The sequence below is a fragment of the Ochotona curzoniae genome, unplaced genomic scaffold (assembly GCF_017591425.1).
Source record: "Ochotona curzoniae isolate NIBS_2020 unplaced genomic scaffold, NIBS_Ocur_1.0 contig_2210, whole genome shotgun sequence".
Classification (NCBI taxonomy): Eukaryota; Metazoa; Chordata; class Mammalia; order Lagomorpha; family Ochotonidae; genus Ochotona; species Ochotona curzoniae.
In genome coordinates, this window is record NW_024465369.1 from 25,176,426 (window position 1) to 25,191,662 (window position 15,237).

The 15,237-nt window shown below is 33.0% G+C and overlaps 1 protein-coding gene across 1 annotated transcript in view; it reads right to left on the reverse strand.

Moving 5' to 3' along the window:
• The window catches only part of LOC121150871 (fibroblast activation protein alpha), a 65,643-nt gene that overhangs the window by 35,522 nt on the left and 14,884 nt on the right, over positions 1–15,237 (reverse strand). Inside the window, exons 3-11 of the mRNA XM_040972042.1 lie at positions 14,599–14,697; positions 13,605–13,699; positions 12,628–12,702; positions 11,039–11,091; positions 7,201–7,273; positions 6,405–6,525; positions 5,360–5,514; positions 3,321–3,424; positions 1,484–1,619 (exon numbers count right to left, since the gene is read on the reverse strand). Coding sequence (XP_040827976.1) covers positions 1,484–1,619; positions 3,321–3,424; positions 5,360–5,514; positions 6,405–6,525; positions 7,201–7,273; positions 11,039–11,091; positions 12,628–12,702; positions 13,605–13,699; positions 14,599–14,697 — 911 coding nt within the window. The remainder of the gene's footprint in view (positions 1–1,483; positions 1,620–3,320; positions 3,425–5,359; positions 5,515–6,404; positions 6,526–7,200; positions 7,274–11,038; positions 11,092–12,627; positions 12,703–13,604; positions 13,700–14,598; positions 14,698–15,237) is intronic.

A 15,237-nucleotide genomic window follows, 5' to 3' on the forward strand; every position in this document is an offset into this window, starting at 1 on the left:
GGTTGTTTAGAAATCTTAAGGTTACCATCTACGTGGTATTCTAAATTTAATCATTTTGCTGGCTATAAAAACTTAAGTTCCTATTCCAAGAATTTCTACACCTCATTGAATGAGTGCCTTAAATATTTTGTTGGTTTAGATTAAACTTGTCTCACATTTTGATAAGTTGGAATTTCAGATTCCAAAGCAATCATAGTTTTTTTAATACCTAGTTTTAAGAGCTTGAAACTGTGTCAAAATGATTAATCTCATTGTTTACAAATAAATTAAAATTAAATAAAAAATCCCTAATACGCAAACTCAGTAAAATTATTGAATACCTAAACTCAGTTAAAAATGCTAAAGGTAACTCACCCAGAGCACAGTAACCAGACCGATTTTATCAAATTAGCTTGAGTGATAAAAGTTAGTCTACCTTTTTTTTCACATTAAAGTCACAATATTTTTATTTTTTGTATCAGAATATAAAGATATGCTTCCAACATATGCTATCAATATTATTCACTTTTTACAGACATAGTAGTAATCAAAAAATATTTTTATCATGAATAATGTTGACTATTATATTCATGATACATTTCCAAACAGATTCATATGACTTTTTCCTTCTAAAATGTAGTGCCCTAATTTCTAGATGAAATGTAGTGATTTACTTTGCTTGCTTTGCTCTTTTATTTTATAATTAAGATTTGTTTTACATTTTGTTTAATGAAACATTTCTTCATAATTATAAGTGTCTTGAAATGTACCCATCAAAACTTCCTATTTAAAGAAAACATTTTGTATTTTTTATTCTGTAAAATGAGTACTTAAGAACTGACATATTTATAGGTTTTAGAGCGGTGAAGTAGTTTTCTGACTCATGATTTTAACAGATTATGTTTGGATTTCATCAGCAAAAACAATTACAACTCAACAATAAATCTGCGGCTAATTTTCAAGGTTTTTTTTTTCTCCCCAAGTTAGTGCTCAGTGTGATATGTCATGTTCTCAGTTATCAACTTTTGATTTTAAAATGGGAACATGTGATTCTCTTTTGATAGTATCTATTTCTTTGGGAATTTTTATTTTAAATTTTTGACATTTAATAGAACATGCCTTAATTGCAATTCTTTCTTTGAAAAAAGCATGTTTCCATAGTAGACTCATTTTGTGTTTTATCCTTGTTATTTTATCTCTTTTTTTGACTGCTGGTTTTCTAATCTTTAAAAGATGGACTATGATCATAATTGATACTCAAATGCCAACAGTGTCAATGTCCCTTTGTTGCATCTAGTCTGATACTATTCAATTGCAAAGGTAAAAACATGGAGGAAAACAAGTGGTATCTCATCTGTTTAATTAAAAATGACGGTGAATACAGTGTTTTTCTGCTAAGCAAACAGAATTGTAATGGTAACTGTATTACACAATTATGTCAGCTAGTAAAGAGACTCACTATTCTGCTTTCTTGGTCAGAAATATCAGTTTTTAAATATTCTACCTTTGGACACTCCCATGTGTGCCAGTCTTCCTTGAAGTCACATATAGACAAGACCGAAACATTCTGGACTCTTTTTAGCCACTGCAAACATATTCGCTCATCAGTAACCCATGTGAGCCAACTGAAATAATAATCACTGCAAATAAATTAAAACAGTCAATTATAATCACAAACGAATACCAAAGGCAAATTATTTCTTAATCCTTTTTATAACATGCACTTTACTATTGTGAAATAGTGATTCAATAGATAAAGAAAAATGAAAGCTTCCTTTCTATGGAGTGAAAATTTAAATACGTTTAGATAGTTCATTCATCTAATGAAATTATTGCTTGCTTTATTTTTCCTTAATTTTTACATCTTAAGAAAGAATTCAAGATATTGGTTCAAGCTACTGATAAATCTAGATATGGAGAAATCATTGATCTGTCTACTTTGTGTAGATAAACTTGATTTTCCTTCTTAAATTAATTGTGAATGCTTAAGTACAGTGATCTTTGTCTCAAGTTATATTTGTGTTGGAAGCTAAGTTTTAGCTATGACATGGGCAGGTATCAAAATTTAGATTTGTGTAATAACCAGAGGTGATTCATATCATAAAATCAGTATTTGACACACTAGATGTTATAACTGGCAACAACAGTTACTGACTCTGAACATAAACTTGTGACTACATTGAGAACATCAGCATAAAATGAAGCATAGAATTCTGGACACTAGGTCAAAGGGATTTCAAGCTAGTATCTACTAGTTTTAGAACCTTGGGCCATTTATTTAGTCATTCTGTGCCTTCATCTTGACACAAAATAGAAATAATATTATTACCAGTTTTAAAATTCGCTTCAATAGTGTTTGAGGTACTTAGGACCTGTGCCTGCTATGTATTGAATGTGCAACATATATTAACTATGACTATTATGTTGTTAATAATTAAAGTTGTTCAAACAAGTACCCTTGATTCCTTGTGTGGGTTTTTCCCATTGTTTTATTTGCCACCATGGAAAAATAATGCTTTCAAAACATGTATAGAGTCAACTTTCCATCAACTAAATTGGGATGAAGAATAACAGATGATTCAAGACTTTTGTCATTTTTTATTATCCAAGAATGAATCCACCTTGACAAGGCACAGCATAGGCCTCTAATGGGTTTTGTTTCCCAACCAGTGGTCAATTATTTGACTCAGGTGGGATACCCTTCACAAGACAGGACTTGTGATAGGCTCCAGGTAGGATTTAGTTTCCCTGTACCTTATTCACTTTGACCAGAAAGAACAAGAGGACTGACAATAAGGATTAAAGGGATGGATTGCTGCAATCAGAACTAATCAGAGTGTGTTTAGATGGGAAAGTGAGAATACTTTACCTGTCTCAAGCAGATAGCCCTACAACCAGATTATTGAGAATAGACTGCTTCCTAGTAAAAACTGATAGTGTGTGAAGAGGGTTGGATTATTATTTCTTGTTTACAATGCACATAAGACATACAAAAATCCACAATCCTCATTTGAGAGAAAATAAGCAGGATTTGAAAGAACACAGGGTAAGGTTATAGAAAATTTTGCTGTCTACGTATGGCTCCAAAGTTCACATCTGTGCATCTGAGGGAATTCCCTCTTAGAGTCACCACTGTGTTCACCTTGACTTATATAAAAGGGCTACGTTTTAAAAGCCCACATAAGAATTTTGCTGGTGACTTGTAATTTTGTATGTGCCAATTTTAATTTATTTTTTTCATCAGGTACATATCTGAAGTTCACTGCAAAGACATATAAAGCAGGATTAACAATGTTAACATTCAGTTAAAAATTTGAAAAGATTCTGAGATTATGAATTACCTTGAGGCTATTATTGCCGGAACTGGCACTTCTCTGGGACCTACATAGTCAGGGTAGGTGGTATCGACAATAAATATCCGAACAGTAGGATTCTTAGCTCCTGCCTGCCAAGAAAATACAGGCAGATAACCTCAGATTATCAGCAACATTTTAAACACACTCCGGGAATTTAGGTGTGTGTAATTTTGCATGACAATAGTGTTAAGTATGTTATTGTTAAAGACATTTTATTCATAACACAACCAAGAACTTTATCTCAACTCTACACCCAGGGCAGTTACAAAGGTTGTAACATTTACATGAAAGAGTACTTTCAATGCTTCAGAATAGAGTTCTGAATAGAAAGTGTTTTGGGTGTAAAAAATGTAATTCTCATTTGTATGCAAATATAGTAACTCAAGTCCAAGATACTGTTAAAATGATAATCATCATCATCTGGTATCTGCTAAGGGAAATACAGGAAGGAATGGACAAGAAGGAGAATGGAAAGATATCTATAGATATCTATATATATATATATATATATTTTTTTTTTTGCTTTGGTCATACGATTTGGTGTAGGTTGATCACGACACGCTCAGTCTGCTAGCCTCTTGCACTATTACTTGCCACCATCTCCAAACGATTACGAAAATTTCACTTCTAATTAAAGGGCTTTACACTCTTGTTCTGTGAATTCTGTGCTCCTGTATGCCTAAAACACAACAGTACAGCTCATACCTACACAGCGTCTTAAGTTTCTTCTATAATTTTACTGCAGAAAAAGGGAATATTACAGCTGTAATAAAACCCAAGTCCACAAGGTTTAGGTGCATGGTTCTAGACAACTTAATGCTGTTTGAATTTGTTTGAACAACTGTTCAGTCTTTCCTAAGCCTACCTAGGACATCATTGGTTCTTTGAAATTGCTCTACATCTTTAATCCAACATCAGATGTTTCAGCACTCCGGCCTTTAGGATCACAATTTTTTGAAATATGTCAGTAACTTCTCAGTTATTGATGTCCTCATTGCTTTCTGCTCCCATAGATTTTTCCCAATGATCAGTTTTCTTTTATGTCACGGGTTGCATGTATCAGACTTCTTCCAAAATGTCTCCAATTTTCTATCATACCCTTTGGGGAGAAGTTTTTGCTCTCAACACTCACTTCCTGTCTGTTACCTTTTCTCGTTGCTTTTTAACAAAAATACTTGACTTGTGATTTTGTTTCTCTGTGTGTGTGGGCACTATTTTTGATTCAAAATTCGCTTTTGTGCATACTACACCCTTCATCATTCTGTCACTCATTCAATCCATTCAAGACAGCATTTCCCTTGATGGGTGTAAACAAGAACCAAAACACAAAGAACCACATTCTGAAAGCACATCCAATTCCTTATACAAGAAGTGATGTATGTTTTGATTACTTTCTTTCAGACTTCTTGTCTAAATTCAAATTAGGATATGATGCTTTACTGTGTCCTGCCCACTGGGCTACTCCGCAGTCTAATCTCTCCCCAGAGCATCTTACTAAATGCAAATTAGATATAATAAGTACTCTTAAGAAGTTTAGGAGTAAGCAACTCCAAGGTTGTACCATATCTAACCTCCTCAAGGAGAAGACTGAAATTCAAAAACTTAATCTACCTTATATGTCCAGAAAAGACCAAAACTCATGCCTGTTTCTACCTGACAGGAACATCAAGTTCAACATTTGCATATTCCATTTTAATGTGAATTTACATGCAAATTCAGGAAGGAATTTAGAACATGAAATATGGGAAAAAAAAAAACCCTCTGAAATTAAATTAAGCTTGTTTTCCCCCCATGATCTAGACCATATGTTTTCCAAAGATTTTGCAGCGGGTTTTGAGAAGACTATTTCATGCAGCATAACCAGATGTCCAAGGCAGCAGATGTCCACATAAGTAATAGAGCACAGTGCAATGTTTGTCTTACAATGAACAAGGACAAGGAGCTCTTCCACCTCTATTCATGGCAATGGTTGCTCATTTTGACACCAAAGAAATAAAAATATCTTCTAAAAGTACTCAACGTACCTTGGGATATGGAATATTTATTGTTCTAGGATATTGTTCATCACCATAGTAGGAATAGGCAATAACTGGTATATCTGTATCATTAAATTCGGCATATGCCAAGAATTTTCCATTAGGAGACCACCAAAGAGCATATTTTGTGGCAAGCATTTCCTCTGAAAAATAAGTACTAACATATTAATTGCAATTACATCTTACTCTTTATCATTGTCTCTCCTATGAGAAATAGATGCTAATTTGTTTACATAATGTATTTAAGGTGGCTGTACAAATAGCATACTTTGATTCTTTAAAAAATCAATCATCTGACTTAAGAGGACTAGTGTAGCCTTATCTCTTCTAGCAAAGATCAATTAGTCTTGTTAGGAATTGACATTAATCAGAAATGTAATTAAATATATCAGTACTGACAAATGATGGATGTTGATTTTCTGTCCCGGGAATATTTTATTTGTAAATGGTAGTAAAGAAGGGTTAGTTCACACACACTCACATAAACACATACCCACAGTTACTTTAAAAACACTGTGGGAAATTGAATTAAAATGAAAAAAAATGCAAGGATTTGAAGCACATCCACACACACACACACTTACACACAGAGTGAAAGAGAAAGATATAGACTGACAGACAAAAGGAAACCTTTTGAAATCCACTTATGTATTGGATCCTATAAGACCTAGAATGAGGAAAAATATCAAGAAAGTGTCAAAAGCTAAGATCAGTTTATCACTTTAAAAAGCTTAAGATAAGTAAACATGAGAAAATGTACTAATGTTTCAAAACGCCATATACTTCTTAAAATATGAGTCATACTATTACTTGACAATACTGTTCTTGAAAATAATTTCTACCAGTGTTCTTCTCATGGCACAATTTTATTCTTTTAAAATATGCATCATCTTTTAATCTCTTAATAATGTTATATAAATATTACTACACATTGAAAAACGATGCTAATCATCTTAGTCTTCCTAAGAATGAAATTGTTTTCAATAACTAAAAAAGCTCAAAACAGCAGCAGTAGGAAAAGCACACAGCTTACCTTCATAAACCCAGTCTGGGACTCCATTAAATATTTTATTTTCTTTCCCATTATATGTAACTTGAAAAGGTGGATCTCCTGGTCTTTGCTTCAAATAGATATTATTTTGATAGACATATACCTAGAAGTGATGATATGTTAGTCAATAAAAAGAAATTCCAATACAAATTATTTGAAGACTGTATACTGATTTTGTTATTCACTGAATAGTATTAAAAGGATTGACTATTCAGATGCAAAAAATTCCCAGTTAACATATCATTTTAATGCGTTAAAAAAAACCAACCAGTACACATTAAGGTCGATTCTGATTTTTAAAGCCTATATTAGACAACGAATAAAGTCTACATTTATATTAGTTATTTTGTTATTCAAATAAATAATCACACATTGACAGAAAGTCAAATAAGTCTCAGAATATTAATAGCTAGCCAGATCTAATCTTTATTTAGAGTCCTTAAATAAGAGCTTGGACAAAATTTCATGTTGTCTGAAGCTAGTCTGGGAAACTTGTGAAAACCATATTTTCCCTGAGCTTTCTGGCACAACGCATTCTGGCTGAGTATAAGGATAAAGTTTTTGACTGAGATATTTAAGGAAGTCTATCCATGAGCTTGAGATTTTGCGGAATTCTCAGATGGGTTTCAATTTATCAAAACTCTTCCCATTTTTAACCATGAAAATAGTCATGAATGTATTTTTTTTTCTTGTAGGCAGGGAGATTTAACAAAGGCCAAAATCAAATGGCTCCTCTTTCATTTAAATGATTAAACACTCCTATAATTTTAACACTTACTAATTTGCTCCCAACAGGTGACCAGCTTATATATTGAATTGGGTGTGGAAGCTCGTTTCTTCTTACAAATTCTCTAGAAGGAAAGAAGGAAATAAGGGAAAAAAAAAAAACGAACAAATTTGCTATTCAATTCAGAAACACAGAATAAAAAAATAGATAAATAATAAAAAGTAAGGTCCATTTTCCCTCTGATTTTACAAATTTCATGAAAAAATGCAGGAATATGGGGCAGCAGGCATGAGTGTTGGCTACTCATCTGCCACTAGTTCCTTAAAACTGTGTTTTGTGGTCTGATATTTCCAACCTATATGATGAGGGGAACAGGTGAAAGCTTGTGAGAAACTATCTAATAGTTTCTCATCATTTTATAGAAAATTCAAGGTTAGTTTTAGAGAGACTATCTGACTTTTGAATGTCACAATGCTAGCTCATGACAGACTTAAAATTAAAGACAAGCCTTTTAACCCCTAGGGCTGTAAAATTTGTAGACACCAGAGTAGAATGATTGTGGAAGCGCCTTCCAGTTCTGAAATTCTATAATTGTGCTGAAGCTTAATATGTGCACTTCCACATTCTCATTCACAACCCCCATCTCTGTGAGTGCATATGCATTTCAAATTTTTGAAAATAAGATGCCATTTGACAATCTCCCCAGGGATCTGACTTGAAATCAGAAAAGGAAAGGAACATCTGATCTCAAGCTAAACTGAAAAACAGATCGTATACTGGGCAGTATGCCTTAAGCTTGTAAAGTCCTCCACCCATGAGGAAATTTCAAATATTCCATTGGCCAGAAATCTCACTTTGGTGGTTAGCACTGCTCTGCAAGCACCCAATTGAGTGACTCGCATTGTGGAGCTTTTGTGGCTCTTCAGCAAGAACATATTCAGATTTTAATGTGTTAAAAAATCATATGATACCATGCTTAAGTTTTGACTTATCATCTTGAAGATTGTATTAATAGTTTCATCAAGACTGCTTTTGTGGGAAAACAAAGCAAGACTTGTCTCCAAAGCGTAATTTGAGGAACCTCAAGAAAAACTCCCTACCCATCTCCTCCAACAACATCTCTGCAACCAAGACCTGTATGTGCCTGACATGTTTGCGTTTCTTATTTTATTAACACTTGCACATCTGTGAAGACGGTTAACAAATGTTGCCTGAATTTAACCGAATTGGTCATGCAGCAAAGGATGTAGCAAGCAATGAGGGAACATGTCACAGTCCCGATGATGTAAGAATGAGGCCCCTGTGGGCCATTTATTAGCTTTGCAGTGCAATCCTGGCCAGCAGAGGGAAGTAAACAAGTGTAGAGGCCCTGGCAAGACTGAACCAATTTGGAAGGCACAGACAAAGGCTAGATCCAGAAAAAGAAGACTGTTTTCTTGTTTAATTAGGACTCCGACTTATGTCCATGTGACCTTTGGTACCGGGACACTGTCTTCATTTTCTATATATGGTGCAATTATCAATGCAACCACATAATGTACTAAGCTGAAAATCACTTGTGCATGTCTTCACGACTAGCAGACCATGACTACTGCCATTTCTCTATTTTCCAAGTCACTAACCATCTGACAAAAGGAAGAGGATACTTTACAATGGTTGTCAATTCATCAGTATTTCATACCTAGCTTGAAACAGAATTATCTTCATTTTCTCTGCGTTAGATTTTTGGAGACATATATAAAAGACTTGGGATCAGTGGTATTCAGTCAACAACAACAAAAACCAGTGGTTTGACTAAATTAAATGTTTAACTAGAGGTTGTAAAGTTGATGGAAACCACTTATAAAATGTTAATATCAATTTCTTTAGAAATGTTGTTTTATTTTGTGACCTCAATATACAGAACCAAAAGTTACTAAAATAAAAATAAAGGTGTGATTAAACTCTGATACATTGTTTTTGAAAGGCTGATTTCCAGCTCTCTAAAGATTTCTTGAGGGTAGAGTTGGCGCCTCAAGCTCAATTTAGTTCCACTCACAGTAGCTCCTTCATTTCCTTGTCAGAGAGGAGGGATTGGTTCCAGAATCTCCCATGGATACCAAAATCCTCAGTTACTCAACTCTCTCATATAATACGGTGTGGCATTTGCATCTAATCTATATACATTTTCCTATATATTTTAAGTAATCTCTAGATTACTTGTTAATACCTAACACATTGCATGCAAATACACTGAGCACTATTACTGAAATAGTGAAATAAATACTATTTGCATGGAAATATTATACAAAAAGTGTATTACTAATTCTATCGTAATAAGTGTAAGTTCTATTTTAATATGTTTAATTTTGATAATAGAGAAATTTTTATGTTAATAACAGAGGTAATTAAAATCATTTTGGTCAATGGTTGATTATGCCTGTAGCTGCAAAAATTCACAAATTCACAAAACTGACTGTATATGCTTCTCAGGCAATAGGTAATCCTTACATTGTGGATATAAAAAAGTAAAGACTCAGAGCCCATTAGAGGGATTTAGATTCTATTTTAAGAACTCCTACTTCTTTGAAAGTTTAAGGAAATCAGAATCATTCTTTCATAACCATTTTACAGCAGTAGACAGATAATTTCTTTTTGATTTTTTGTGCTTCTGTTAGGCAAAAGAGGAAATAAGCTAGAAGATATTTCTCAATACCTTTTCAAACCGTATAATTATTTCGTCATTTTACGTAACAATAAAGAGAATATCTCATTATGATGAGACACTAAACCAACTCATTGTCTACACTTAGCCAGAGTCATTTTTCTAATATACAAATCTGGTCATGTCATTTTCCATTTAAACCCTTGAGTAATTTCCTATTGTTACCAGAAAGAGTTTTAAACCCCTTTTAACGGTTTCCTCATTATTATTTGGCCCTTGTTTTCTGGTGTAAACTCCTTTCCAACACTGCACCACCTCCAAAGAGTTAGCTGACCCCTCAACTCTAGTTTTAACCAAACACAACTCCTAGGAGTATCCTCACCAGTAGACTCAGTTTTCATCATGATCCTCACATATTCGTCCTTCTGTTGGAATTTCTCAACCTTGTTCTTTATTTACCTACACATTCATCAGTTTTTTTTTTCTTTCCATTGCCAAATATTTCAAATAGCTAAATATTCATATGGATTTAAAAATAATTTAGCAAATGAGCTTATCATTTCCATTTGAGATTATTTAACATGTGGATGTATTTAGTTAAGCATATTACTCTCTTTAACTACCTGATTTTAACTGATTGTCATTATTTAAACAATTCTAAATAAGCAGAGTGGGCTTTCAGACACAACTAATGTTTCATCTGTCTCCCTTGTGCTCCCTACAATGAAGTAGCTCTCAGCCTCATGCATATTTTTGTACTTTTAACACACATGATAATAGTTCAAGAAGTTCTTAAACAAAGCACATTATGAAATACTCTATATAGATTTCAAAACATTTTGCATCAAAATGAATCCCTTTTGACTTAATTTTTATTAATATTTTGATATCCTCATGTTAATATATATATTACTTTTACAAATGAAAAATTAAAAATCAAAAAACAGAACTATATTGTATATAAAGAATGCTAGTCAAATAAGGAAAGTTGAATTTTGTGCTGCTCTATGTGATAAAATCCTCTAGCTTGTTAAAAAAAAAAGATCAAAGTTTCTTAGAAACATGAAAGATTATTGAAGAGGCTTTAACTTCATTGAAGAACTTTTATAGGAACAAGCATTTGTAGAAAGTAAGAAAGCAATGTTTGTAACAAGATAATGTAGTTTTAACCTCAGTTCAGAATTTGGAATAAGAAAACCTAGCTATCAGATTTAAGTGCTATTGATAAATAAAAGTGGCGTTTACCCATTTATAAGGTCATAGATGTGATATGTTGCTGTGTAAGAGTATCTCCAAAGCTGTCAGAAAGAAGAAAGCAAAGACAAATCACAAATTTTAAAAAGTTTATATCAATGATATATAATCAGGATATTATATAATGTGTATATGCACCAAAACATCATATGGCGCCCCATAAATGCATACACCTGCTATGTATCTGTTTACATGTTTAAGCTAAAATTTTTTTCTAAAGTAATACATGCTCATAAATTGCCCAATTCTAGTTCCAGAATTATAGAAGAGTTATTTTCATAAGGCACTGAGAAGGATGTGCTTTAATTCCAAGTGAGTCTTCATTTAAAGAGCTCTACTGCAGGCTTTGGCTTGACCATGTTCCAAAACTAATCTCAGCAGTGATTCAACCCTCATCCATAAAAAGCATATCCAAAGATATTTCCTAATATAAAAAAAAAAACCCCTATCTTTGACACATCTTGGCCTAGGAATCTTCCCTTCATGTTTCACCTGGATTGAGATAAAACCACTATGACTTCCACCCTGTTGTTGAATAATTCACGATAACCCCCCTTAAAATTGGTTGAAGAGCATTGCACTCAAAGTACAATTTTGCTGTAAAGTACTTCTCTTCATTTAATTGAACATAGTTTTTTATGCAACAGCAATTAAAAAAGAGAGACATTAATTGGTCATTTTTCCCTGAGTAAACTGTTATTTTTTCTGTGAAGTATCTTTGTATGTTAAGTGTCTGTGTAAAAGTATGGTATGTGCTATAAAATGTGTTGGCTCCATACAAATGATGCAAGTGTTATTTTTGATTCTAATTTTTAAAGGACTTTGAAACTGCTGGCAAAGATGTTCTATAAAGTTAACAGGAATCTTTCTGAAGATTGTTGGATACCATGACCTGGACTGCCAAACATTAAGGAAATTTTGCATCTCAAGAGGGATATGTATGTAAAGTCAAAGCAAATGGTTTTTGATGTGAAAAGAACAGAAGTTTAACTTGGTAGTAAATTAAATGCTATTGCTAGTGTAAAAAGTAGTGAAACAGTTACCTTCTTCTACAACCTCAGAAAGCAGAATCAAAATCCCATTAACGCGGGTTGATGTACCTAGGCCAGGCTTTCAGGCACAGAGTCACACCCTGGACTACTCCTGATCGTAAATGAACGTATCTGATCAGGTGACTTAAATACGCTCTGCCTCTTTCACACTTTCAGTAAATCTAAACTTTCTTTAGGTAAAAATGAGTGAGCATATACTAATGATTTATTGTATCGGATATGTTTAAAAATTACACATTTTCCCATTTCTGATGGAGGTCAGTGCCCGAACATGCAATTTTCTTCTCCCACAAGAAAATAATTTCCACTATTTTATGATAACCTGGCAAGAATGCCAAGTTTAAAACTACCAGTGCTTGCTTCATTTATGATTTATGTTATTCGAGCCCATTTTGAATCCATATAGTTTCTCATAGTTTCTTGAACACTTAGAGATGAAGGCAAATTCTTTTTTTTGTTACTTAAGTAATGCAATCAGTGGATCAGTAAGATATATAGTAAAATACACCCAAATTAAATAGTTGATACCTTGGAATAATCACTTTCTAGATATGCAAATTGACGATCTGATGACAAGTCATAATTTGAAGCATTCACACTTTTCTGAAATTTTGCAAAAGTTGGTTAGAATACAAATAAGACAAAGAATTGCACCTATAATTTTAAAGAATTATAATGCCATTGACAGGCTTTTATACATTCATATTTTCAGGCAAATGAAAAAAAAATGTAATACCTATTGTATACAGCATTTACTACACATTATGGAAAAAGTCAGAACAAATGAGATATACTTTATAATTTCAAGAAGCTTATGTTAACCTTGTAAATGAGTAATGCATTACAAATTGTATAAAAGACATTTACTATAGCATTGCAAGGGTATTAAGCAAAGGGTGATTGAATCCAAATCAAAGGATCTTTGTTTAAGGAGAGGAGAGTATTAACTGACCTTGACTTTAAAGTATTAGCCTTTTAAGGGTAAAGAAAGCTGGAGATTTAATAACCTAGAAGAACAGAAAAGCATTGCCATATATTGTAGCTACCATTTAGTGAGCATTTATTCCACGTTAGGTACTACCTCTTTTTTTAATTATTTCATTTAACTCTTCTACTATCATAAAGAGAAGCTGGTGTACCCACTGTACAGAGGAAGGACAACAAAGCACAATGAAGATGCCATAGCTCAGAGCCCTTTAACCAAGGTTCCATAGCTGGTACGTAAAATATTTGAATCTCAGTTTGCCTGAGTCTGAGATTTGAGTTTTTTAACTTTGTGTCGTACCATGCTATTTCTCTAAAGAGAAAACTTGCCAGGTAACATGGAAGAAGGTAAGAACAGTGATTTAGTGTAACTGGAAGAGAACATCGAAGGACTGTTGTGAGAAATGGAATCGGCAAGGCAGGTCGGGACCAGACCAGCTGCTAGGAATTTTAATTCTTTTTCTTGGTCAGTGAACAGATGGCAAAAGCTTCTGAATAGAAAGATGATGTCGAATACATACCATGGTGCTATTACTCAAAATGGTATATGATTCTCCTGTTTCAACATTATAAAACACTATATTATTATCTGCAGATTGACGAAGGTATTCTTGTCCTTTAAACAAGAATGAAAACAAAATAAAATTTGAAATGATTTCTCTTATTAGGAAGTGCATTTATAACACAAGACACTGCTCTTACAGATTCATTTAGCTTTCCTTTCTGTCCAGTAGGTTTTACTTTGTCAAGTTTAAACTAATAAATTATCTGTGGAAGGGAGGATAGGACACTTTCATTTACTTCGCAAAAATGTAGCAGCAACTCTATCCTGATTCAGGTGCTTATGAATAAAATTTTGTTTTCTGTTAGTTACAAAGAAGATAAATTAGTATAAAATGGTAGTTTTGTGCTGGGGGATAATCAAATGCTTGATTTTGTTAAAAACTGCTTTATATATAATTTATTTTCTAAAGAGAAAAATGATTTTATTCAATTTTTTATTCAATTTTCATTGACACTTTATAATTTGTAGTTCTAATGTCACAAAGAAGTTGATCTCATTATTTGTTTCATTAGACTTAGTGATAGCAACCTGTTTTGAAAAACTAATTTTATGACCCTTAAACAGTCTTCTTTATTCATAATAAGATTTTGAACTTTTCATATATTTTTCAGATTAATAATAAAATTCATTTTGATCTAATTCTCATAACCTCCCCTAATTTTTCCATATTTTTCATTCCCACAAGCTACACAGAAATTTAAATAGTTTGAACACTGTCTTCTCAATTTTTACATTTTTTTTTGTTAAAACTCTTGTTGGTCTGTTTGTGATGGATAAATCCAGTCTAATTGGTCTAGGTTGCCTTGATAGGGTACTTGAGTTATCTAGGTCATTTCTCTTTTTACCTATTGAAGCTGCTGCAATTTCAGCTACTAAAGATATGCATTGGCATTAAAAGCAAAATACATTTTAAAACATCTCCAAAAGATAAGGAAACAAAGCCCACTTACCTGAAATCCAATTTGGAAAAAATGTTTTATAAGAAAATGTTCCATTTAATATATCCTTTAGTGTGAGTGCTCTGGTTGTACCTTCTTCAGGGTTGTGGACTGGGGGATGAGAGAGGAAACATATTATTGCAAGCAAGAAATTTGTATATCAAGCACATTTTAAACCTGGACTACATTTATTCTTTCTCAGACCTTGTATTTGTTAAGCACTTGCTTAATGCCTATCATGATTCTATCATTACCTATAGGATATAGGATAAACAAAACTTAGAGAAGTGGTCTGTAAGGAGAAGTTTGTGAGAAAATGTGGAATAAAAGGAAGGCTAGGGCATTCAAAAAAAATCTTCATCTATGCCTTTTTCAAACATAACTCTAAAATAAATAGATAAATAAACTTACTAAGGAGCCTTTAAAACACTCAGGTACACCAGGAGGATAAAAAGGGAACTAACTCCCAATATCCCTTCATCTCATTGGCCCCATCTTGTGCCTTCTCCAGGCTACCACTAAACAGAATCAAAATTTATGGAGATCTATACCTTGAATAACATTTATAAGTCTGGCATTTTCCCAGGTAAAAGCGAAACTATGAAAATTAAGAGCTTTAATTTTATCTTTCTGCAAAAATGCATAATTTCC